Source organism: Xenopus laevis, chromosome 3S (genome assembly GCF_017654675.1).
Source record: "Xenopus laevis strain J_2021 chromosome 3S, Xenopus_laevis_v10.1, whole genome shotgun sequence".
Classification (NCBI taxonomy): domain Eukaryota; kingdom Metazoa; phylum Chordata; class Amphibia; order Anura; family Pipidae; genus Xenopus; species Xenopus laevis.
In genome coordinates this window covers 35,763,210-35,788,936 of record NC_054376.1, presented here as the reverse complement: position 1 = coordinate 35,788,936, position 25,727 = coordinate 35,763,210, and the positions used below count along the sequence as shown (strand labels likewise).

The 25,727-nt window shown below is 40.9% G+C and overlaps 1 protein-coding gene across 1 annotated transcript in view; it reads right to left on the bottom strand.

The window, feature by feature from the left end:
• rasgrf1.S (Ras protein specific guanine nucleotide releasing factor 1 S homeolog) overlaps positions 1-25,248 on the bottom strand; it is a 46,630-nt gene extending 21,382 nt beyond the window's left edge. Inside the window, exons 1-11 of the mRNA XM_018255213.2 lie at positions 24,932-25,248; positions 9,543-9,649; positions 7,593-7,740; positions 5,403-5,492; positions 5,000-5,253; positions 4,508-4,587; positions 4,159-4,352; positions 3,904-4,013; positions 1,679-1,797; positions 551-711; positions 336-393 (exon numbers count right to left, since the gene is read on the bottom strand). Of these exons, the coding sequence (XP_018110702.1) occupies positions 336-393; positions 551-711; positions 1,679-1,797; positions 3,904-4,013; positions 4,159-4,352; positions 4,508-4,587; positions 5,000-5,253; positions 5,403-5,492; positions 7,593-7,740; positions 9,543-9,649; positions 24,932-25,180 (1,570 nt within the window). The 5' untranslated portion in view covers positions 25,181-25,248. The remainder of the gene's footprint in view (positions 1-335; positions 394-550; positions 712-1,678; positions 1,798-3,903; positions 4,014-4,158; positions 4,353-4,507; positions 4,588-4,999; positions 5,254-5,402; positions 5,493-7,592; positions 7,741-9,542; positions 9,650-24,931) is intronic.
• Between the last annotated feature and the right edge of the window lie 479 nt (positions 25,249-25,727).

Here is a 25,727-nt window from a genome sequence, read left to right as displayed (position 1 = left end):
TGCTTAGCATTAGGCAAAGGCCAGTTTCCCTTAGGCTACGATTAAACATATTGCATATCCCTATGCTTAAATCCAGAGTGTTGAAAATCAAACGGGAGTTAAAGTGAAGGAATTCAGTCAAGCAGCTGAACAATGATAAAATGAACACAGCTGTGATAACATTTTTGCTCTCTCAAAGACCAATTTCTACAAAACATAGAATACCCCATGAAATGGAACACCATTCATTTTCAAATAAAGTTTCTTCCTTTTAGGTAATTATGGAAGATAATCAGTTATATGTAGAAATATTAGTAAGGGTCAGAAAACGGGTTTGGTGTGTGGGTGATACTGACTGTCATCATCATCTTGATCTTCTAGTAAAGTGCAGTCCATCAACGATATCACTCCATTCTACAAAGGAAATGTATCAACACAATTAGTCATAATATACAGTTTTTTCTCTCGTGGTATACTATATGTATCAAAGACTGCTAATCATAGTCTAGCATGGTGAAACCACACTTCTCCTACATGCTCCCTATTGTAGATATGCTTACTAGGTACGCACCTTGGTAAGATGTAACTTGCCCCCTGAGCTCCGAGTGCAGATCAGGAGGTGTTTGGAGAATAAAAAGCATTGACGTTCTCCTTCCTTTTTCAGAGACAGGGAACCAAGACGTCCTCTTGTTAGCCTGCTCTTTTCGGACATAGGGACCTGGATGAGACAGCCTGAGGACAGTGCAAACACAGCTGTCACATCCAAGTTCTTTAAAAGTCCAGCACCTTTGGCTATAAACATTTAATTTCCATTCACACAAGCAGTGACCTAACGTGCAGTTAATGACTACCTACACTTCAGAGACTGATAGGCCAACAACCATTGCACTTGAACCCTAAACTAATTGCAATGGTTAAGTGTTATTAAGTAACATTCTGAAACAACATGCTGAATTTCTTCCAAAATGTAGCAACGAAACATATGTACAGTACATCATTATCATAATATACTTCCAAGGTAGTAAAGGTAGATAGGTAGGTAAAGCTCTTCATGCCATTAGGGCAAAATAGAATTATATCACAGGCTTAGGTGGTAACTATTTTACATATACCCTGTACATGTGTCCTGAAACAAATAGTTTTGACTCCAGAAGAAGTCATCTGTAAGGCTACAACCAAAATTCTGGTTCAGCTAAAGGCCTGTAGCCTTGATGTTTACTCCAATCATCTCCTCTCTGCATTAAATCATAATTTTATTGCAATGCAGCCCAAAATACATGTAGTTACACAATACTAATACAGTCTACATGACTCATTTACAAATCCAAGTACAATGTGAAATGCTCACATGCATATATATATATATATATAATATTATATATATTATATATTATATATATCGGCCCCCATTCCTTGAAAAAGGTCCCAATGGGGACCCAAACGGTGGGCAGTGATACTATGCAACAATAAAAAGATAATGTTTTTGCACAAAAGGGAGTGCTGGTCTGGAAACTACTGGTCTGGAAACTATTTGTGTATACATAATTACCGTGCACCCCTCCTTCTACTAAAATTGGCTTTGGAGTGCGGATACTCGTTTGAAAGTATATATATATATATATATATATATATAAGCAGTCCGTGGACAGGCACACCACCCATATTCTAAGAAATATTCCTTAAGTGATACTCTTCCTACCTTGCCGCACAAATGTCTGACTGGTGTCCAGTAAAACTTCACAGCCCTCAACTATCATCCTCTCAATGGCCAGATTCTTGCGAATATTCTCTGTTTCGCTGACTTCATCGTGCATAATTCTAGGGGGAACATTCAAATAATGTATATTTAATTATTTAGTTAGATGTGTATTTTCTTTTCTTTTTTTTACATGTAGAATTTTGAGAACAGTATGCAGAGCAAACATAACATGTTTATTGATCATAGTTTTGTATCCAAGCTGTGCTATATTGGACTGTATCATATAACTGTACATTTTTTAATATAAATTTTATAGGTCGGTTACCTAGGTGACAGGTACAGTTGTGTTCAGAATAATAGCAGTGTTTAAAAAAAAGTGAATACAGCTCAAAATCCTTATAAAAGCTTTTATTTCCATACATGCAAATGCACTGGGAACACTGCACATTCTATTCCAAATCAAAATACAAAGAAAAATGCATCAAATTTGTGTTACTCCTTTACAGAAAGTGAAGAAAGGGGAATATTAGGCTGTTCCAAAAAAAAAACAGCAGTGTCTGCATTCTTCTTTACAGACTCAAACACTCAATGTTTAAACTGAAAAATGTTTAAAGATTTTGCTTTCCTTTGAATCACTGAACTAATATTTAGTTGTATAATCAGTGTTTCAGAGAACTGCTGCACATCTGTGTTGTATGGAGTCCACCAACTTCTGGCACCTGTTACATTCCACAATTCTTCTGCATTTCTTGCTTTTGCCTCAGAAACAGCATTTTTTATGTCACCCCACAATTTTCTATTGGATTAATGTCTGGGGATTGGGCTGGTCACTCCATAACGTCAATCTTGTTGGTCTGGAATCAAGATGCTGCTCATTTACTGGTGTGTTTGGGGTCATGATCTTGTTGAAACCCCCACTTCAAGAGCATTTCCTCTTTGGCATAAGGCAACATGACCTCTTCAATTATTCTGATGTATTGAAACTGATCCATGGTCCCTGGTATGTGATAAATAGGCCCAACACCACAGTATGAGAAACATCCCCATATCATGATGTATGCGCCACCATGTCTCACGGTCTTCACAATGTACTGTGGCTTGAATTCAGTGTTTGGGGTTTGTCTGACTGTGGCCCCTAAACTCAAAATGAACACTCTTGCTTTCATCAGTCCACAAAATGTTGTGCCATTTCTCTATAGGCAAATGTGTTCTGTGGCAAAATGTAATCTCTTCAGCACATCTTTTTTTAAATAAAGGGACTTTGCGGGGGCTTCATGCCAATAGCTTGGCTTCACATAGGCATCTTCTAATTGTAACAGTACTCCTACGTTACTTTAGACTCGATCTTACTGGAGCCGATCAGTGGCTGAATTTTTGCCATAATGGCTATTCTTCTATCCATTCGAATGGAAGTTTTTTGTTTTCTTCCTCGTCTTTTAAGCTTTGATTTAAACCATTTCATATCATTTTAGCTGAGCAGCCTATCATTTTCTGCACTTCTTTATATATTTTCCTTCTCCAATCGACTTTTTAATCAAAATACGCTGTTCTTCTGAACAGTGTCTGGAACAACCCATTTTACTCAGATATTCAGAGAGAAATGCACTATAACCAGCATGCACAACATTTGCTGCCTTCCTTCCTTAAATAAGGGCCGTAATTGACACCTGTTTTTTCACAGAATGAATGACCTCACTAATTGAACTCCACGCTGCTATTATTTGGAACAAGCTATTATTATTTGGAACAAGCTCTATTAATGATTCAATTACATAGAATCAGCAGCATTCATGTCATGACTGTTGGGTTTGTTGGTTTTCTATGACTCTACTACACCTATTAATAAATTATTCGCCGTGTAGAAATATAATTTCTACCAAAAATCAGGTTAGTGATGCTATTATTCTGAACACAACTCTATTTTTTATTGACCTGCAATTGTCTTCTTACCAAAACAAGGGGACTCGTCTTGATCCTACTAATTTATGAGCGAAAATATATTTCCAAATTCAACTCATCAAAGAATACCATTGCCTAAAAAAAACTTGCAAATCTATCTATCTATCTATTTATCTATCTATCTATCTATCTGTATGTATTTATAGAACTTTAACATGCTAAGCTGCCTTTCCCTTGGCAGTTTTACAAAATGTTTTCATACTGTTTAAAAACAGCATGGCCTACTCATGCCACAGATTTCATATGGTTTCTACTTTAGTCCTTACCGTGAGAGCTCCTCTAGTTTGGATTTAGCATAATCCAGACTATTTCGCTCCACATGTTCATGAGGTGTATGAGCCAGCAGTTCATGTAGAGTGAGTATGTATCGAGGAATCTAGATACAAAGTACACACAGTTATTTATCTACTGACCCCATCTATCAGAATTCCCTATTTCCTGAATATCAACCCCCCATACCAATGTTAAATGTTTTTGATATTTTGCCTGCTTTGTTACTTGGTTCCCTGCTTTCTACAGACCTGAAACATGGGATAAGTCAGGAAGGTTTCCAGTGTGCGCTCCTCACAGTCTGGTTTGGCTTCATATTGTTTGAGCAGTTTGTCAAAGTCCCGGTTCTGTTTGCAGTGAGCCAGAATCTGCAGACTATACTGATGGTTCCGCACAAATTCCTGATAAATATTCAGCATTGGCAGAAGGATGTCAAACAGGTCAGCTGCAGAGAGAAAGAAGCTGAGAACTGGAACACATGGGACAGAGTGACAAGTACGGCCAGGTAGGCATGGTACCCGGTGACAGTCTCACAGACACGGACATTGTGATATTCACACAAAGGGATCGGTGAAAAAGAAATAGGCAACATATTCTCACCCAGCACCAGTGTGGGCCAGCTGGATATTCTAGCCTTCAGACCTTGGTAAAATATCTGGTGCAAAAACATGATGGTTTCACTGTAAAAGACCACAAAACAGAGTGTCTGTGACTGCAAAGGCCAGTGTCTTGAATTACCAACAGGGCATTTCTACTCCTTTTTAATCTTTAAAGGGTCTTACTCTTTCTATAGGGCATGCGAACAGGCGGACCAACAGGGAGGAGGTATAACCATTGGTAGACTTCCTATCATTTTTGAAAATGTTGGTTAATAAACCCACAATAGGATGGACTTGAGGTGTGGCTTAGTGGCTGGCTGGGATGGGTGTTGTGGGCATAGGCGATATTAAAGGCCCCACTAAAGTGAGATCACCCCATATCAAACAATACCTTTACAAGATGCCAGCATGGTAGAAATATTAAACCATAGTATATCTAGCAAAGAATTCTTTTGTATATTATTGAAATCCTCCTCTGCACATTCATGGTTACCTGTTGAGGAAAATGCTGCTGACATCATCATGTGTTATTGGTGGCTTTTTTGAGCTGGCAGCCATACGGAGTGGTCGCAAGAAATTATTGACCAGTATGTGTAACTGTTGCACATACTCTGCCTCTGCTTCCAGCATGCTGAACACAACTTGATTTCTCTTCCGCATGCTGTCTGCGTGCGGAGACCTTGTGTAATCTTGGATAATGTTCTTCCACTTCCTGCGGCATAGCCAGCCACGTAGGAAGCTCTGCACCTACAGGAGCACAAGCAAAGGAGTAAACATTAGCTGAAGTGTCGGTGTAGTCAATCCCATTATGAGCATGTGCACAATATGGAATTTGCAGGGTATTGTCTGGCTGAGATGGCAATAAGTTTTAGGTTTAAAGGCTAAACCTTCTTCACCTTTTTAATCTTTTTGATGTCAACATCATCATTTGGGGCTGCAGTTTGTGTTGACTGGATGTGTTCATTGTCTTTCAGTAGCGATGCAATCTAAAGGAAGACATGGAATATTAAGAAACATTATTGTTAAAGGATTACAACAATATAATTTATGCATTCCTTTGTTTTGAATAAAGCTGGGCACTCATAAGAATTCAAAGGAATGAATATTTGCCCAATCTGGTCACCCAAGTGGTAGACCAATCTGGTCACCCAAGTGGTAGACCAAATCAAGTTGCGGCGATTGTTAGTCTGCGGCCCTGTAAAGACTGGTCAGCGAGAGAACCACATCCATGACCCTATCCATTCTTGACTGCCGGCTTAATTGATTTGAACAAAACCAAACAGCCAACTAGCCATCTGGGAGGGTACCATGTTGGCTCACTTACCATTTGGCAGTATGTTGTACCCAGTGTCTAAAGATGTCGTTATCGCAGGACCAAGCTTATCTTGAAACAATCACTTAAATTTATGATTTGTCCATCAACTAAAAAGACCATTTCAAGCGAAACGGTCTAGTTGAAGACTGTGGGTAGCTGCTTGCTTGGCCCAGCATACTATTGGACAATGGATACATTTCATTGTGACCGATGAAAATTTTGTAACCTGCACGATCGATTTTCTGACCAATGTCAGATGAAAAATCATTAGATGCACAATTGTTCAGTGCCCACTAACCGCATGATAATTTCACGGATTTGTCAGAATTCACAAGAATTGGTCATTCGGGCGAGAAAGATCTTAACGCTATGGTCACCTTAAGGCTATACCAACTGAAGTTCACATTGCAATGGAGACCACTGCAAGTAGCTATTGGTTTGTCATAGTTGCCTGAACAATGCTCCAGTGTGGGGACAAGATGCACTTTTTATTGCTAATGGGAAGAAGGCTGTGTTTATCACCTGCTTTTTGCCACTATTTAGTAAAGATACTCATGTATAATAGACCATATATAGTATAGAGCGATTAACTAACAACGGAAAATAATTTTCTACCTAATTACCACAATATTTACTTAGAAATCTTGAAGAGGTAAAATATGGAGGCCTATTTCTAGTAACTGATAATTTTTCAGTCCAGCTTTTTTGTGACACCGATTGGGCCTTTTCATATACTTTTTTTTAAAATTAAATCTGTGATGCTGGAGGTGTGTGAGGCTGAAGGGAATGTTCTGAAATAACTACCTGAGGGCAGAGGTTAATTTTCTGCTGATAAGAAAGAATTATTAGCAGCAATTGTAGCGCTCATAAATATTCAGATTTTCATCCTTTTATATCCAATAATTGTCATTAACACATCAAAGTGTCAGCAGCTGTGACACAGACAGAACATCACCCTGACATTAGGTCCTCTTCACCCACTGCACAGAACAGAACACACACAAAGCACCCACTGCATACATTATACAATACTATTACACTTTCATCACAGTTACATTATCATACAAATTGCTGTCACTCGGCCCATACTAGACATAATGTATATTGCATGTATATAGCAAACACATTTTTATACACAAATATGACACCAGCCATAAAGAGCATTTATGGAAAACATACGAAACATGTACATATATATTCCACTAACATTATCATTTATAAAGGGCTATAGTTTATATGTTCATTTTTACTTTTGTGTTTACCTGGACAAAATATTTAAGGGGTACTTTGTGACCTGCAAGAAGAGTTGTGCATCTGTAGGCAGTTGTTGAGCAACAAAATCCATCTAAATGTGCATCTAAAGCCGCCTCTTGCACTTCCACATATAGTAGTTGCACCTCGCATGAGATGCACCTATTGACGCAGGGGAACCCACAGTGGCCTGTGTCAATTGATGCTGCAAACTTGCACCTAAAGAACTGAGTGCAGATGTCACACAAGTACATCAGGGTTGGGAAGACACTGGAAATAAACCTAGTGTGCCCCAACCCTTGGGGACCCTGCTGAGCTCGATCCCGGGTCAAAGCCCCAGTGAGCCTTGCACACCCTAGTCCAACTTTGATCAGGTGCACCACCACCTCGCAGACACAATTACATTAGAAGCATGGGATAACACACTGTATTGTGGGAAAAAATGGTGTCTGTGTGCTGCCCTGCTCCTATCAGTGCTGCCCAATGAATGGATTTGACAACAACTTCTATGAGATCTCACCTCAGATTTAAGACGTTCCACCTCTACCTCCCCGTCTTCTATTTGCTGCCGCAGCTGTTTTGCCACTTTCTTCTCAGTCTCAACAATCTGCAGTAAATGCAAATACTTCTGCATCAAAGCTTCATGTTCAGTCACTAATGTCTTGTAGCTGAAACACAAAGAAGACTTGGTAAGACTGTAGTACTGGGCTGGTATGGCAGTAGAGTAGGCACAGAAGCTACATTGTGTTACAGTAGATTTATATGGGATCCCTTGATGTGCCAATGATTCCTGTCCAAGTATAGTTATCGGATCTATTATCCAGCATGTTTGGGACCTGGTTGTTTTTTTGATTATAGGGTGTTTCTGTAATGTGAACCACAATGCCCGAAAGGCAGTTCAAAAATGTAAACCTCAAAGCTCCAATAGGATAATTTTAAAAATTTACATGGAAGGTAAAGGAACAGTAACACCAATAAACTAAAGTGTTTTAAAGTAATAGAAATATCATGCCCTGCACAATAAAACTGACCTGTTTGCTTCAGAAACACTTCTATAGTTTGTATAAATAAGATGCTGTGCAGCACTGGAGCCTTGAATTAAAAAGAGGATTACAGATAAACTCAGCAGCTAAAGCTCGATTCGTACGATTTTCAGACTGTGTGTGTGGAGAGTCCCGACTTTTTCGTCCCATGGAGATCGGTGATTTGGTTGATCGGACAGGTTAAAAGATATATGTCGGCTGCCGATAATATCTCTGCGTGTATTGTGATCGTACGATTTTCAGTGGGAGACTGTCGCTTGCTTTGGTCAGACATAACTTTCGTACGATTGCTGTAGGGGCAGAACATCGGCTGATCTGTTCTTTTACTACTTTATTTGATCTGAATGATTAGTGGCAGGTCGGGAGATGGGGAAGTCCGATCGTTCGAGGATTCGAACGTTCGGATCGTTGCATCTATGGCCAGCTTAAAGCATCTTGTTTATATAAACTATATAATGTTTCTGAAGCAAACACCAGTTCTACCAGTGCAGGGCCACCGTACATTATATAAATCATGGAAAAGGGGAAATTCCTAACCATATAAATATGCCATATATTTTACACCACTTTGACCCCCATTTTCCCATAGACTCCGTAGAGATCGTTTTTCCATAGGCTCCCTAGAGATAAAGCGTATTTTCGGTGCAATTTCTATGTGTGTAAATAAGCAATAATTGGTCTACGTTAAACCAATATACTAAATGTGGCTGTGACCAAATTGCAGTGGGTGTAATTTTGCTGGAATCCTCAGGGGGTGGGGATGGTCACTGGCAACTTTTTTCCTTATTACTTTTCTCTTCCCACAATGCTTATTAAGCTTAGAACTTGATACATATATAATGAGAAGCATTATCCAAATGCATATTTCAGCTCACATCTATTTACTAAGATTTGAGACACATATTGTAATGCATGCATTTAGAATAGCAGACATTATTACACAAATTACATGGAGTATGTGTGCCTGAAGCTGTCATATTAGGCCAGGATCCAATCAACATTACATGTTTTAAATCCTTTAGGAAAATAAGAAACGCCCTGCAAACCGATGAAGATTCTCAGTTGTGAGAGGGGTTATTCAGGCAAACATTTTTTTTAAAGAAATTCTTATTTTTATTATGTATTATTACAGCTTTCTGTTCTCCCAGTCATGGGAAGTGGATTCCTGTTGTTGGTGCACAGCTCTGACAGACAGACAAGCAACAAGCAGGGGTTCCACTCATTTTTTAGGGCTCAGCACCAACTACAGAAAGAAATCTCCATGTTCAACAAATCTTTAGGTGCCACTGCCAACAATTCATTAGTAGAAGAACATTGTTCTAGTGCAGCTATATTATAAAACTATGGCATTGAGTTTGTACATATGCAGTCATTTGGAAAGTGAAGGGTGGGCTGAGATGTAGCCTTGACTTATACATGCATTGTACCTGGCTCTGGAGATTGCCGTCACCCATTCTTCACAGTCCGTGGCATCTTCTGTCCGCAGCTCCAGAGGCTTCTGGTTCTCGTGGTTGAAGTTGATAATAAAGTAATACTGGGAAAGCAGAACAAAACATCACCAATTTATATCAAAACTAGTTGTTATTACAGATATGCTGGGGCTCTTTGGCAGAATAATCCAGTTTCCCATTACTCTCTGTTGTATATCACAACACCTCCTCTCAGGACCTTCTGCAAAACTGCCTGGCCTCCCATTCCCTAATCGTGCACATGAGAGTCTTCTAAGGTCTTCTGTAGAGCACTGTCACTAGTAACTTTGTGCATGTACAGACCAAACAGATCAAATTAAAAAGCTTAGTTCATATTACCCCAAGACAGACCAGTAATACAATGTAGGACCAATGTTACGGACATATAATTGTTTATAGACTGCAACCAACTGCAGTTGTGTTCACACTAAAATTGTCACAGTTATTGCGTGAAATAAAGCCCATCTTCCATCAATGCTCCATGTTTTGAAGCCATTTATTTTTTGATGAATTGCAATTAAATGTGCCAATTAACCCTGGAGGCAGTTGCAGGTGTCATTTTGCCATAGAGTGACAGCAATTACACCAATTGTGGCTGAATCTTGTCAAAGTGCTACCTCAATTGTGTTCATTTTGGTGCACTGGACACACTTGTACCAAGCAAACAACACACAACTTGGATCATTGCTGCTCTGACTTCTGCTCTGTCCCAGATGCTTTGCTGCCACATGCTGAACAGGCACCTTGATGCTGCCAGAGTGTAGTATTTCCACTCCATGTAAAGCACCATGTTGTGCGGTTAATTCACGAGTATGGCAATTATATGAGTACTAATCAAGATTGTGAGCCATGCAGGTCAGTAGGCCTATTATTAGCATGTTCTATACAACTGAATGGTGTATTATGTATGTAAGGACCCATGGGTTAATGTGCCCCTATGGCTTTAAATCCTTACACTTCCTGATCTCCCTAGTTGCTGGGCAGATGCCCATGTAGCTAGATGTAATTTACATAGTTGTATTATTGGCCAGGAGTCGCTGTGACCACGTCCTGTCATACTTTGGTATAGTGAGTGAGAAGGGGTGGATCTTCCTATTTGGCTTCTGGTTCCGGATGTTTCCAGGGAGCCTGGGTACACCAAGGCCCAATAAAGCCAGTTTGCCCTAGAGGGACCTGAACCTCTAGTATAATTGTTATAGACTCTCTAGGAGAGTAAAGCTGGCCATAGACGCAAAGATCCGATCATACGAATCAATTTACGATCGGACTTTTCCATCTCCCGACCCTCCACTAACCATTCAGATCAAAGTCTTACCATTCAGATCAAATAAAGTAGTAAAAGAACAGATCAGCCGATGTTCTGCCCCTGACAGCAATCGTAGGATAGCTATGTCCGACAAAGCTAGTGAAATCGTACGATCGTCAATACACACAGAGATATTATCGGCAGCCGACAGAAATTTTCTAACCTGTCCGATCGACCAAACGACAGATCTCTGCTGGACGAAAAATGTCGGGACTCTCCACACACGGTCCGAAAATTGTACGAATCCACTGGGTGAGATCCAGACCACGTGTGAGGTATATTTTGCTGTACTGTCTTGCCTACATCCTCAGGTAATGCACCTGCATCTACCACTGGTATACTGTCTGAGCTGTGTGCCTATATATTCTGCAAATGCCTCTTGTTCTGTTTGACTGCAAGAACCTCCTGGCGCCCATTTCTTTATTGGTTAAAGCACAGTAGCCTGTGGGAGTTGTAGTTGAACTACACCGCACCTTCAATACTTCCGTTTTGCAAAGGCCTTGCCTTAAGTGATAGAATATAAGCAAAAATAGAGCCAGCACTCGCAGATTAACTTGAAAAAGTTTTATTCCACAACATGTTTCGGGCAAAGCCCTTTTTCAAGTGATCCTCTTGATCACTTGAAAAAGGGCTTTGCCCGAAACATGTCGTGGAATAAAACTTTTTGCAGTTAATCTTCGAGTGCTGGCTCTATTTTTGCTTATACTAATTATCGGCCTTACATGGACAAAGGCAGGGCACACATAAGGCAGCATTTGGAACCGGTTATATATCACACAGAATTAAGTGATAGAGTCCAGTGTAACCCATCCTCTAGTATACTAGCTGGTTGATAACCCCGTGGGCCTATATAGTCCAAAAACATTACAAACGTATTGTGAACAAATCCAATTGAAAAAAAAATGCACACCATTATCTCTGTAAAGTAATTGTGCACAACGAGCTTCCCAATGTTGGATCACTGGTTTGACCCAATTTTACATTGCAAGGGGCTGCTGGCAACCATCCAGGTATGTTCTAGTATAGAAAAGCTGCTCCTCTGAGACTCACACACAAGGTCAGCAGACACCAGTAAGAAAGAGCCAAACTAGGCCAGTTTCAGATCAGAGAAGCATCCTTGTATAGGAAATTGAAGGAGTTGATTACCTTTAAGTTAAAGGGTACCTGTTGCAAAAATATATTATCCCCAACCAAAGGTGCAGGCTGACCTCCGGTTAGGAATAAAAGTAGTTTTATTTTAATTTAAATTGCCCCCTGCCAGCGCTAGGACACTCGCACCTGAAGGGAGCTCCTGGTGCAAGTGGCCATGCTTCTGACATCATGCTCATAATGAGCAAGTTGTGACATGCAATCATTTTGCACATGCTTGTGCCCTAACATGGCCTCTCGAACCCGAAGCTCCCAGTTAGCAACAGGTGCCCTTTAAATTTTTTTTTAATGTTTTTGTGGCTTTTGAGTTATTTAGCTTTTTCTGCAGGTGCTGGTCTGGTTTCTAGGGTCCAAATTACCCTAGAAACCATGCATTGATTTGAATAAGAGACTGGGATATGAATAGGACAGGTTAATAACAATAAATTTGTAGCTTTACAGAGCATTTGTTTTTAAATTATAGCAGTGAACCCCCCCCCCCCACACACACAACCCCCATTTGAAAGCTGGTAAGAGTTAGAAGAAAAAGGCAAGAAATTTAAAAAACCATAAAGAATATAGACGTCCAATTAATTAATAGTTAAAATAACTATAGAGAATAAATAATGAAGTCCAAGTGAAATGTTGCTTCGATCTGGCCATTCTATAGTATACTAAAATTTAATTTAATGCTCTATTGCCAATGCTGTCCAACTTTTTCCATGTAGAGAGCAATTTCCCAGCTAGATCCTAGTGTCAGCATGCTGGATTAAAATAAAGATGTCCCACAACAGCAATTCACTGAACCCTAAGGCAGGCAGGGGGCCATGAAAATTTAAACTGAATAAATGAATTAAAATGATTGGCCACGGATAGCTAAAACGATTTAAAATAAAATGGGCCCCTTTTAGTAACACAGGCAAATTGCAAAACATTTGAGCAATACAACATTTTTTTACCAACGATGCAGCATATTTTTCCCCAGAATTCCCACAAGAAGCCTGGCGCTACCTTCAGAGAAATGGGAGATACTTAGGAGCAAATTCACTAAGATTTGTAGTTGCGCCAGCGTCCGATTTGCCGCACTTCGCCAGGCGTATTTTCGCCAGCGCTATGCAAATTCACTAAAATCTGAAGTTGCGCTCAGGGGAAGCGTAAGGTTGCGAAGTTGCGCTAGCATTAATTCGCCAAGCAAAACGAAGTTACGCTAGCGTTGCTTAATTTGCATACGGCGCCAAATTGAAGTTACAATGGAGGTATATGTAGCATCACTACACAAGCCTGGGAAACCTTCAAAACAGCAAATAAATTTTTTATTTTGCCCTACACGTGTGCCCACTCATAGTGCCATGAGTTAGGAAATGTAGGGGAGAAGGAGGGTAGCCCCAAAAAATGTTTCGATCTTTTTCAGCCTATCACCCATAAAAAAGAAAAAACGCCAGCGTTTTTTGGGATTTAGAAAATTTTTTAACTTTTTTTGAAGCAATCCCTATCTACTCTATTGCACTTCGCCTGGTCTGAGGTGGTGAAGGAAGTCTGGCGTAAAAGGTAGCGTTCAGAAAAATTCGCGCGTCAGTGAATTTGCGTAGTTACGTCCGTTGCGCAAATTCGCCAGGTATAAGGGTGCGAAGTAACACTAGCGAATTTACGCCAGCGTCCGCTAGTGAATCGGCGAATTAATGAAAATGCTCTACGCTAGTGAATTAACGCTAGCGTTAGGCGCTTCATCCTTTGAATTTGCCCCTTAGTCCAGTGCAAGTCACAGTTTGTACCCACTAATGTTACAGCATATGGACCCCAACACTTGCACTTGTGTCACTGGTAACTAAACCTCATAAAGTCTAAGGTGCAGATTCACTAAAGGGCGAAGTGGCTAATGCTAGAGGAAGCAGGAGTGTAGGGGGCCCAGTGAGACCCTAATTAATTAGCAATTTTAATATATCTTGGTAAAATAGGCCAACTTATAAATATTTTGGGGCCCTAAATTGAATTTGCTATGGGGCCCAGTAACAACTAGTTACGCCACTGCTAATGCTAGCGACAATACAACAGCGTTGCCACCCGCAGGGACATTGCCAATTCACTAACAGGTGCAGGCGCCAATTCTCTAGCGAAAGAGACCGCCGCTAGCGTTCGTTCGCACTCTATCGCTCTATAATGTGTAGGGCATTATATAAATTCTCTTGTCTTTATTAAGGTTCCCTGGACATTTGTAATAAAAAGTGGCAACTTCAAGCATTTGCAACAACTTTTATAATAAAGACCTCCATACAACTTTAAATTACCCGCCGTATGCAAATTGACTCAAGTGCAAGATCACTTGTGAATTTTAGCGAACACTAGCGGATTTTCCCTATGAAATGCTCGCACTGCCGAAGTAACGCTAGTGAAAAGTCCAGGTCGCAACTACGCATATTAGTGAATTAGCATAGTGGTAGCGAATTTACGCCTGGTGAAGTGGTGTGATGTGTGCAAATCGGTCGCTGGCGACAATTTGTGAAATTAGTGAATCTGACCATTAGGCTTTCTTGTTCTTTGCTTGCTGTGCGCTGCACTAGAGCAAGGCCATAATGTTAGTTGCAGTCTGTTTTAACAATCCGCACATATTGCCAAATAGATGTACTTGTTTATATGTTCGATGGCCTAACCAAGTAAATCAAAATAAAGAAGACAAGGAGCTAAGCCACAACCTCCTTCAGGAACTCGTAACTGATTTGTACAAATCTGCTTCATTTCACTGAGCTTTGTCAGTGAATGCAGATACCAAAATTAAGTTATCTGCTCTATTTTCTTCCTGTAACTGTAGTTCATTGCGTATTTTTGACACAACATAAAGGCTAGCATAACCTTTGCATAACCCACGTGTAAATAGGGTTGACACCTTTTCTGGAAAAAAATACCGGCCTTCCTATATATTTATCTTTTTTCCCTATTAATAACATTGGGATCAACCATCATTTTTACCGGCCAGGCCTGTAAAATATCGGCCACCTTGCAACTCTACGTGTAAAAAGTGTAATGAATACTGACGCAGCACCTGTCTGGCATCTCTATCACTGGAGATCAACAAAGAAAGGTAAAAAAAAACCGATGTGCTTATTAGATCAATATGCCACGGCAACACTGAGAGAAAATGAATGCATGAATCCTTCTGAGAGACTGCCAAGGACACTTCCTCCTGCCATCGAGTAACTGAATAAATCGAACTGAATACCATTGCACTGTTCTATTCATTTTGCTGCTCTGTGCTGTGCAGCATTACAGTTTGTAAAATATATGATGCCATGTTACTCATCCTTCTCATTTCTAAATCCTGTTTTTCTTTTCAGAAAAGTGTGGTGACCATATTGTCTAGTTAATGCCATAATTGATAATAAAATATTATTATGGAAAACACAGTACAGGTACGGGATCCATTATTGAGAAAACCGTTATGCAGAAAGCTCCGGATTACAGAAAGGCCATCTCCCATAGACTCCATTATAATTAAATAATCCAGATTGTTAAAATTGATTTCCCTTTTCTCTGAAATTATAAAACAGTACCTTGGACTTGATCTCAACTAAGTTATAATGAATCCTTATTGGAAGAAAACCAACATATTGGGTTTACTTAATGTTTTCTAGTAGACTTAAGGCAGAGATCCCCAACCAGTAGCTCGCGAGCAACATGTTGCTCACCAACCCCTTGGGTGTTGCTCTCAGTGGCCTCAAAATATCTTTATATTTGAATTCCAGGCTTGGAGGCAATTTTGGTTGCATATAAACCAGATGCACTGCCAAACAGAACCTCCTGTAGGCTGCCAGTTCACATAGGAGGCTACCAAATCGACAATTACAGCCCTTATTTGGCACCCCAAGAACTTTTTGCATGTTTGTGTTGCTCCCCAACTCTTTTTATTTTTGAATGTGGCTCACGGGTAAAAAAGGTTGGGGACCCCAGACTTAAGGTATGAAGAAAATTACGGAAAGATCCATTATCTGGAAAGCCCCAGGTCCCGGGCATTCTAGATAACCTGTACCCCAGTCACAGTGAATAATCTTTGGGGTTGCAAATAAACCATAGATAATATCTATAGTTCTACATTTTAAAGGAGAACTAAATCCTAACTAAAGAAGTATCTAGAAATATTGTACATTATGTTTTGGGCTTCTGTACCAACCAAAGGCAACCACAGCCTTTAGCAGGGAAGATCTGTGCCCCAAAAATGCCCCAGTAGCTCCCCATCTTCTTTTCTGCTGATTCACTGCACATGCTCTGTGCTGCTTTCACTTATTGACAACCCCTTAGTTTAGCTTCTCAACAGCTGCTCAGAGCCAACTGAGCATGTGAGTGTCGCAGACACTTTCCAAGATGGTGACCCCCTGTGACAAGTTTGAAGTCCTGAATAATCCTAAAGAGAAAATTGTCATTCTAAGTACTAAGGACCACGGCCTGGGAGCATATGACATATCACGGTTCACATAAACAAACCAAGGGCACACATATACTGTATGTTAGGTCACATGAGCCAATTAACGAACAAAGTTCTGTTTTTTGCTTCCACACTTCTTCCTATTACATTCAGTGATGTCTTAACGGGAGCACACAGACCATCACAAAACAGGGGCTCAAGGTAAATGATCAATATTTACTGATATATATATATATATATATATATATATATATTGCCGTTTGGTAAGATTCTTTAATAGAACACATAATATGATATAAACTCTCTGTAGGTTAAGTATTCATTCAATGGGTATAGTTTTCCATTAATATTCACCAGTCGCCTTCTAGACCCTAGCCTAGGGCCACATGGGAGGACCATGTCTGGAAGTTACAAACTTACTACAGGCAGTGGTGTAACTAGAGTGGAGGATGGGAAGTGGGTGGGAGGATGGTGATCGGAGTGCGCCGGGCCCCTCTGAAGATTTTTTTACAGGAGGGCCCGGCGCACTCCGATCCCCATCCTCCTGCCCACTTCCCATCCTGCCTCCACCCGTCCACGTCCAGCCTCTGCTCCGCCTGATGCAGCCCACTCCCGACTAGCTTCCCTCTTTCTCACCAGTAAGAGAGAGCGGTTGGGGAGGAGAGGTTTTTTTATTAGCTGTAGAGGAAACAGGCCCCACGGTCCAGACCCCCCTGTTGCTCCGGGCCCCCTGCAACTGCAGAGTCTGCTTCCTCTATAGTTACGCCACTGACTACAGGTATGTGATTCGTTATCAGGAAACCAGTTATCAAGAAAGCTTCAGATTGGGGGAAGGTTGTCTCCCATAGACTCCATTTTATCCAAATAATCCAAATTTTAAAAATATTTCCTTTTTCTCTGTAGTAACAAATTAGTACCTTGTACTTGTTCCAAACTAAGATATAATTAATCCTTAATGGAAGAAGGGTACATGATTTACATGTCTTTATAGTAGACAAGGTATGAAGATCCAAATTACAGAAAGATCAATTATCCCGAGCATTCTAGATAACAGGTTCCATACCTGTACAGGACATGTCATTTTTAGTGTGTCCTCTAGAACATTATGGGGCAGATGTATGAAGGGTCGAATATCGAGGGTTAATTAACCCTCGATATTCGACTAGGAACTAAAATCGTTCGACTTCGAATATCGAAGTCGAACGATTTAGCGCAAATCCTGCGATCGAACGATCGAAGGATTATTCGTTCGATCGAACAATTAAATCCTTCGAATCGAACGATTCGAAGGATTTTAATACAACGATCGAAGGAATATCCTTCGATCAAAAAATCTCAGGCAAGCCTATGGGGACCTTCCCCATAGGCTAACATTGACTTCGGTAGCTTTTAGCTGCCGAAGTAGGGGGTCGAAGTTTTTCTTAAAGAGACAGTACTTCGACTATCGAATGGTCGAATAGTTCGAACGATTTTTAGTTCGAATCGTTCGATTCGAAGTCGAAGTAGTAGTCGAAGGTCGAAGTAGCCCATTCGATAGTCGAAGTAGCCCAAAAAACACTTGAAATTCGAAGTTTTTTAATTCGAATCCTTCACTCGAGCTTTGTAAATGTGCCCCTCAGTGTCTGTCTGAAGATAATTTAGATGTGTTAGATTATAAATGGTGTTCTTTAGCTGCCACCTGGTGATGGCTGACAAAACAGTTACTCTAGTTACTCAAACAGGGAAGCCTTACTATGAAAAAAAAAAAAAAAAGCAAAACGTAATTTATGAGTAATGTTTGTTTTCCGTGCATTGTTACAGCATTAAGGATAATGATGTATTTTGTTCTGTGAGTAATTTTGCTGATAATAGTACGGAAGCTGTGGTGAATATATAGTCTGTGCATCAGGGAACTTAATAAAAAGGTTTACAAAGATTGAGCATGTGGGCTACAAATTATTTTTTATTTACACTTTATTAATGCATTTAATATTTAACATATAATAATGCTTAAGCAAGGATTATAAACTTGATAAACATGCGATAACGGACAACTACACTATAATGTCAGAGTGTAATGTGTTAAAGGAGGGCAGACAACAGAACATTAGGAACAAAAGTAGGTAACAGCCCTCAGACTATGAGCAGGGAAATCAAAATGTTTATTAAATGAAATGTAAACCCTGAAAACAAATTAATGTCAAATTGCTCAGCTTTCACAGTCTACATATATCATAGTCTAACTCATCTTTAAGAGGTTTTTAAATGGCTAATATAATGAATTTGAAACAGCACCACCTGATGGTCATTTTAGACTGGCTATAGGCTGCTGAAAATGAATTTTCTAAGAAGAGGAAAGTCTTGTGACATTGCTATACTGAGACCTGACCAGAGAAAAGTCACAGGACTCTTTTCTGCTCACTAACTTTATTTTCTAAGCAGAGCCACATCACAAGATATTTATTTTCTCCTTTCCCTTTGTGTGAGTCCAAAACACAAATTTTGAATTCATGGCATTGTTTTTGTTTTAAACTCCTGAAACTGTGTTCAGGATTATGAGAGAAGACATGACCTTGCATTTGATCCTAAGTATGATTTTATAAATCTATAATTGGGATGGGCGAACTTGAACCGTTTCGCCAAAAACTCGCCGCCGAGATCCAAATCATTGAGATAATTATCACGTTACGGTTACATAAGAAATAGTAGTTTGTTATATATAGCAATACCTACAGTATTTCCTCATACATCAATATTCAAGTAATGTTTTCCATGGAACAGAATGCCAACAATGCTTTTATGGATGTAGATCATAATGGAACAACATCATTAAAAGTAGACCTCGCATTAGTAAAGTATAGGCACTCCTACTCTAAAACCTTTATGAATTTTGAGTTTTTCAAACAATTGCTAGCGGAAAAAAAAAAAATACAGAAAACCTCTAAAAGTTCGAATTGATTAAAAGTGTTCCAATGGGATCAGCGCAGCTCCTATTGTCTTCTATGGGACCTTGACAGCTTTGTACTCGGTTCAGTTTAGAATTAGTGGTTTTTATACTTAATAAATTAGTATTTTTAGACTTTTAGAGAAATTTAAAAAAAAAAATTACGATGAAAAAAAAATTTATTTTAGTAAATCTGCCTTCAAATTACGGAAAGACCCCTTACCCGGAAAACCCCAGGTCCCAAGCATTCTGGACAACAGGTCCCATACCTGTACCTTTCATTTTCCAACATACATAGTGCTTTTCTCCCTTGCACAGAAATCGGCCTCTCCCTTCCCTGCACATCACAGGTTTATTCACTACCTTTCTCCCATTGGCTCTTTATATAGGACCCTTTCAATCACCCATATGAAGCCCTCGCCCTATTTATAGGACTGCTCGTGTCTGCAATATTTATGGATCTACAATTCTTTTGAAACATAGCAGGCCTCTATCACCAAGCACACTGTAACTGTCTATTCTGCATATTTATAAAGGGTTGTAAAATATTTAACACCCAAAAAAAGGTGTAAAAGGCTGTGTCAAATAAATGGTGTGTTTACAGAGCTCAATAGTCTTAAAGTGTGACTTAACACCATGTACCAGGATTGTGGAAATAATGCATTACGATGAGCTGACTGCTCTATTTATACAGCTGTAATTTTTATCCCGGCCTTCTATAGAGAATTCTTTTATTACTGTATCACCATGGACTCGGTTCCATTTAGGTGGCAAGGAAATCCAAACATGGAAAGTGATGTAAGAAGCTAGGAATACAGTGATGGTGTGGGACACAAAATTTGACAGGGCTTTTTTCACATCAGAATTCTATCTTGAGCTACACATATGCCAAAATGTACATTATATTTATGTGTGATTGTTGTGTGAACATTTCTGCAATGCATCAGTAGCACATTTGGTGTGCTCAGCCATGCTAACTTTGCTTGGTTGGTGAATCACCCACTTGTGAGCGACATTCAAATGTAAAAGAAGTAGGAGAGCAACATAAGCATTCAAAAAGTTCCTGGGTGCCAAACATTGGCTGTGATTGGCCATTTAGTAGCCCATATGTGACTGGCAGCCTACAGGAGGCTCTGTTTAGCAGTACACCTGGTTTTTATGCAACTAAAACTTGCCTCCAAGCCAGGAATTTAAAAGTAAGCACCTACTTTGAGGCCACTGGGAGCAATATCCAAGGGTGGTGAGCAACATAATGCTCACAAGCCACTGGTTGGAGATCACTGCCCTACACTGATCATCATTGGAGGTCTAACAATACAAACAAGCCACACAAGCACAATTAGCATGGCTGAGCCCCCCTAAATAGGTCAATTATGGCAATGACGCATGCAGGAACTAGTGTCATGATGTGCGTTCCACGGCATATGGCATCTTTATGTGCGTGCTACAATATATGAGCATGAATAATGCAAGTGTAAACAGAAATCAGAGTGCCTGGGCAAAATAACATGCATTTGCTGGAATGGACACCCCAAGGTTAGGTTATGTTTGATACCTTGAAGGCCAGGCACTTCACAAAGTAAAAGTTCAACAAGTTCTCTCTTAGAGAGGTGCAATTTATTAGTGTAACCATATGCAAATAATCCCCAATTTGCACTCCCCAGTTAAACCTCCTTCATCTGCTTAACATATGTACAACCTCTATCTCCAACCCACATATATGCACAAACCCAACTATCTTCAAACCACCCTCTTCCTGAAATCACCACCAACCCCTCTCAATGACATGACTTCTGGGGGTCCCTAAAGATCTTCCCGGGATTTCTCCACCATAATGTTTCTGCCTAAGTTTCTGTTTTTACTTTTCAGTTGAATGTTTGGAAGCTTAGTAAATTATGAAGTACAGGATGCCTCAGTTGGCTGTCCACCAATCACTTAGTCCAAATTTCAGATATTGACCTTTCAGCACTAGTCTGTTTGTTTCTAAAAATTAAATTTTTCTGAAACCCCCATTTAACATCACTCTTCAACCCAATCAGAGCTCCTTGCTATAAAGCCCTTAGAGGCTAAAATATACATTTCCTATTTTGATATTTTTCCATGACCCCATTTTTTCATCTAATAAAAATATGTTATGTCATAGCAAAAAAGTCACTCACAGAAGAAAATCACATTTTTCCAAGTTGCTTGAAATATTCAGATGTACATCCCATTGGTTTCTATAGAAACTAGGTAGCTTTCATCTGAAATATTGTTTTTTTCTTTAGTAAATCAGGACTATTCAATTTTTTTTTATTTTGTCCAATTGTTGAAAAAAGCGATCTTAAATTTTGATAAATCAGCCCCATAGTGTTTCTCAACCTCCTTACATAAAAGTCTTTTGCCCATTTGCCTTTGTCTCTGATACCACTGTCCATCTGAAATACCCAGGCAACTTGATGGTAATATGAATGACAGTTGTATCAGGTCTGGTTTTCTCCAATCTGTAATGGGAGACACCAGTGGGGTAACTAGATGTTACTGGGTTCCACAAAAATTAAATTCAGAGCCCCAAAACATCGGTAAGTATATTAAAGTTGCACCTTATTTAGGGCCATAGAGGGCCTGCTACATTCCTTGGCCCCCTGCAACCAGGGTCTGCTTCCACTGTAGTTACACTCCTGGGAAACACATCCCACTGTAAAATTAGTTCATTTGTCAAATGGAGATTCAGTTATATCCAGTTTTCATGTAACTTTCACATAAAATCAGCGTGGATGTAATTGTTGTTCCAACTGATCAGATCAGGCTGAAGCTGAAGCAACATCTTCTGACAAACACAGTTGGATTGCATGATGTACATGGGTCAGTAGCTGCCACACTAATGTGCATTGTACAACTTTTACTGCAGTTCCTCGGATCCAAGAGGCTTGTAAAACTCACTTGTGCAGAAGGCCTAAACATTACAATATAACTTATTCTGACTAGGCTGCCCTGAAAGCCAGTAGTAAACCTTGTATACTTATATTTTCATTCATGATTATTGTATAACCTTTAAGGATATATATCTCTCACATTATATCAGTAGTGCGATTTCCTTGACCCTGGCTGCCAACGCATTTGTGCAAGTTTTCGAAGGCATTTTTACGACAGACCTTCACACGCTGCGTTTAAGCAATGTTGATTGACACCTAAGAAATCAGACCTGATTGAATAGGAGAGTCATGTCGTAGATCTGCTCATGATTTAGAGGCAACTGAATTAAGATTCTGCTTTTCCAGAACCAAATTAGAATCCTGAACCAAAACATGTCTTATGAGCTTAATTTTGTTTACATAACATATTATTGGGGGTATTCATTAATGGGAGAACTAAAGCTCCACCATGCATTTTCAAATGTTAGTTAAAGGTCATAGTACTTTCCCATGAATTTATCCCCAACTGCATCATCTTCACAGAACCAAACTTATCTATTCCCCCATACCATGAAGTGCAGAGCTACTTAGTCGGTATAGTTAGTCTCCATCTTTGGCAGCATCACAGGTTCCATGGTGCTTAGAGGTTCATCTGCAGTAAAGGGTGGCCAGAAACATGGGTCAATATCAATTGTGCTTGCTCCTGAGTGACGATCAATGCCATGAAACTTGGCAATGGAAGTGATTCGACCATATTATGGCCACCAATTTTCACTGTGCACTTTTGGGTCATATATGGGTGATCAGATTTGCAGGTGATGTGATTGGGTATGGGGTGCAAGGGAACTAACAGTGCCTGGAGGTGCGGCTTAGGTTCCCTTACAAATTGTAATATGTATTTTGCAGAATTCAAAAATGCAAGCGTTTGTGCATCCTTATTCACCTGAACATGCAACATCCGAAGGTATTGAACAGAAGATAATTAGGATGCATCTGTCTGAGCACAAATGTTCCTTTAATGCTGCCAATACACCCACATTTATATTCTATCTGGAAAAGTGAAGATGCCCAATTAAAAATACAGGGGTACTTATGCAATCTGACAAGTCAGATGATCAGGCCCGGTCCTACTGTATTCCATCAAAAGTCATAAGTGTGAATAGAGTCTTTTGCCTTTACTAAAATGAAACATCTTCTAAATTTAGGGGCATCCAAAGAGAAGCATTCCAGCTATTGTGTAGCTACAGTTCCCCTGTTCCTCCAATTTTCATTGGGCCACAGGCTGGTTATCTGTAACTTAACACTATTCCTTTTACCCCGTGGCCAAGGATGCTGCTGTGACACCTCCATGATGATGTTCATGGTGATGATGTAACAATTTTCCAACATAAGGACTGGATTATTTTAAAATTATGATGTCATGCAAAGATGTCTTAGACTAGGGTCCATAAGCAGCCCACAGACCTACAGCTGAACAGCCCTGCATTCCTTGATCTATGTGCCACAACTAGCTCAACCCTGTCATCCCCCCCCCCCCCGGGCTGTCTTTACTTGTTATCCTTATTTATATCAAGTAGGGATAATCAGCCTTATGGACAGTCAGAATTTCTTGTTGCACAACTCTCAGCACTTCAGCTGTTGCTGGGGGTTGCACTCCAACAGTATCTGCAATACAGCAGCTTGAGCAACATTGCTATATAGTCAGTGGTGTAACTAGATGTTACTGGGCCCCACAGCAAATTCATTTAGGGCCCCCAACATATCCAGAGGTTGCACTGTTTTACTAATATATGCTGAAATTGCTTTTAATTAGGGCCCACTATAACTCCTGGGCCCCCGCAGGGTCTGCTTCCTCTGTAGTTACACCCCTGTATATAGTGTTTGTGTAATCTTAGCCTCTATCCCACAGCTGCAGTCATTTCCCAGTCTTGTATCCCTACTACCACTATAGGCCCTGCTGTCTTTTTATTAGCACAGCCCCTATGTATGCTGCAGCTCTGCCTTACACACATATTTGTATGAATTTAGTGTTACTTGCCTATGCAGAAGTGCCCAATCCTATGGCTACCTACCTGAGGGGCCCTGGAGGGCAGGAGGACCCCACAGACTCCTATCTGATTTCTTGTGTGATTTCTTGTATGCAAAACATATTTTGAAGGATATGGGGACCTAAAAGGATTGTGCTATAGAGGCCACTGCATGGCTGGATGGATAGAGGGACAGACAGGTGCAGCACCCAAGCTCTTGCTCCTATGTGCAATCCCATGTGCAATCCCATGTGCAACCCCATGTGCAAACCCATGTGCAAATCCATGTGCAATCCCATGTGCAATCCCATGTGCAATCCCATGTGCAAACCCATGTGCAAACCCATGTGCAATCCTATGTGCAAACCCATGTGCAATCCTATGTGCAATCCTATGTGCAATCCCATGTGTAATCCCATGTGTAATCCCATGTGCAAATTGTGCCCTGTGCCTGCAGGGTGCAAGTAGCCCAGATAAATGAACCCTGCTTAGAGCCCCTCAATGACATGTGTGCATGATCCGCTAATAGAATACATTGCCAGAGAGTTGCAGCGCAAGTATTAAAGCGCAATATGACTTGGAGACCCTCCCAAGGAAACCTCTGCATGAGCGCAACTGCCCCCTCAGTCCCCCCCTCCCCCCAGGCTGCAGGTACCTGTCTGTCCGGACCCCCTTTGGCCCCCCGCTCGCAGTTGCAGCCCTCCAGCAGGTAAAGCGCACACGGGCGCCCGCTGGACTCGCTCTCGAAGCAGAAGAGGAGGTTGTAGAGGAGGGAGAAGCACCGGCTCTGCCATCGGCTGTTGTCCGAGCTCCGCTTGCTCAGGATCCCCTTACGTGTCCCGTCTTTCCGGGCGAGCTGCCCCAGGTACACGGCGTGAGCCTCATTCAACCGGAGCCGCTGCATCTTGTTGCCTGGGAGCCCCGCCCCCCAGCCCCCTGTACCGGCGCTCTATCCCTCTATTTCTCTATTTCACTGACACCCGCTCCTCCTCCCCCCCACGGTGGCCGGTTTTTCCCCCCTAGGTGCAGTGGACCCTCCCCCCAGTTTGCGAATAATTCCGCTCCTCCCTCCGGCACGCCCCCCAGTGATCGGAATCCCAGGTATTGTCGCTCCTCCCACCAGCCCTTCTCACAGTGCCCGGGACTCCGGGACACGTCACGTGACGCCAAATCAGCACCACGAACAGCGCCCAAAGGAAGGCGCGGGGAAGTAAAAGGGGAGTCCTGAGCACTGACAGATGCGGGGAGAGAGCCGGGTGGGCGGGGGATGGAAATGGCAGAGAGGTGAGAGCTGCTCTTGAGGCTGATGCGCTCGGGATACACTGAAGCCGCTGCAGCAGGAGCCTCAGAGTTTGGGGCAGTCTCAGGGAGTTAAAGGAGAACTGAACCCTACAAATTAATAGGCTAAAACGCCATATTTTAAATACTGAACTCATTGCACCAGCCTAAAG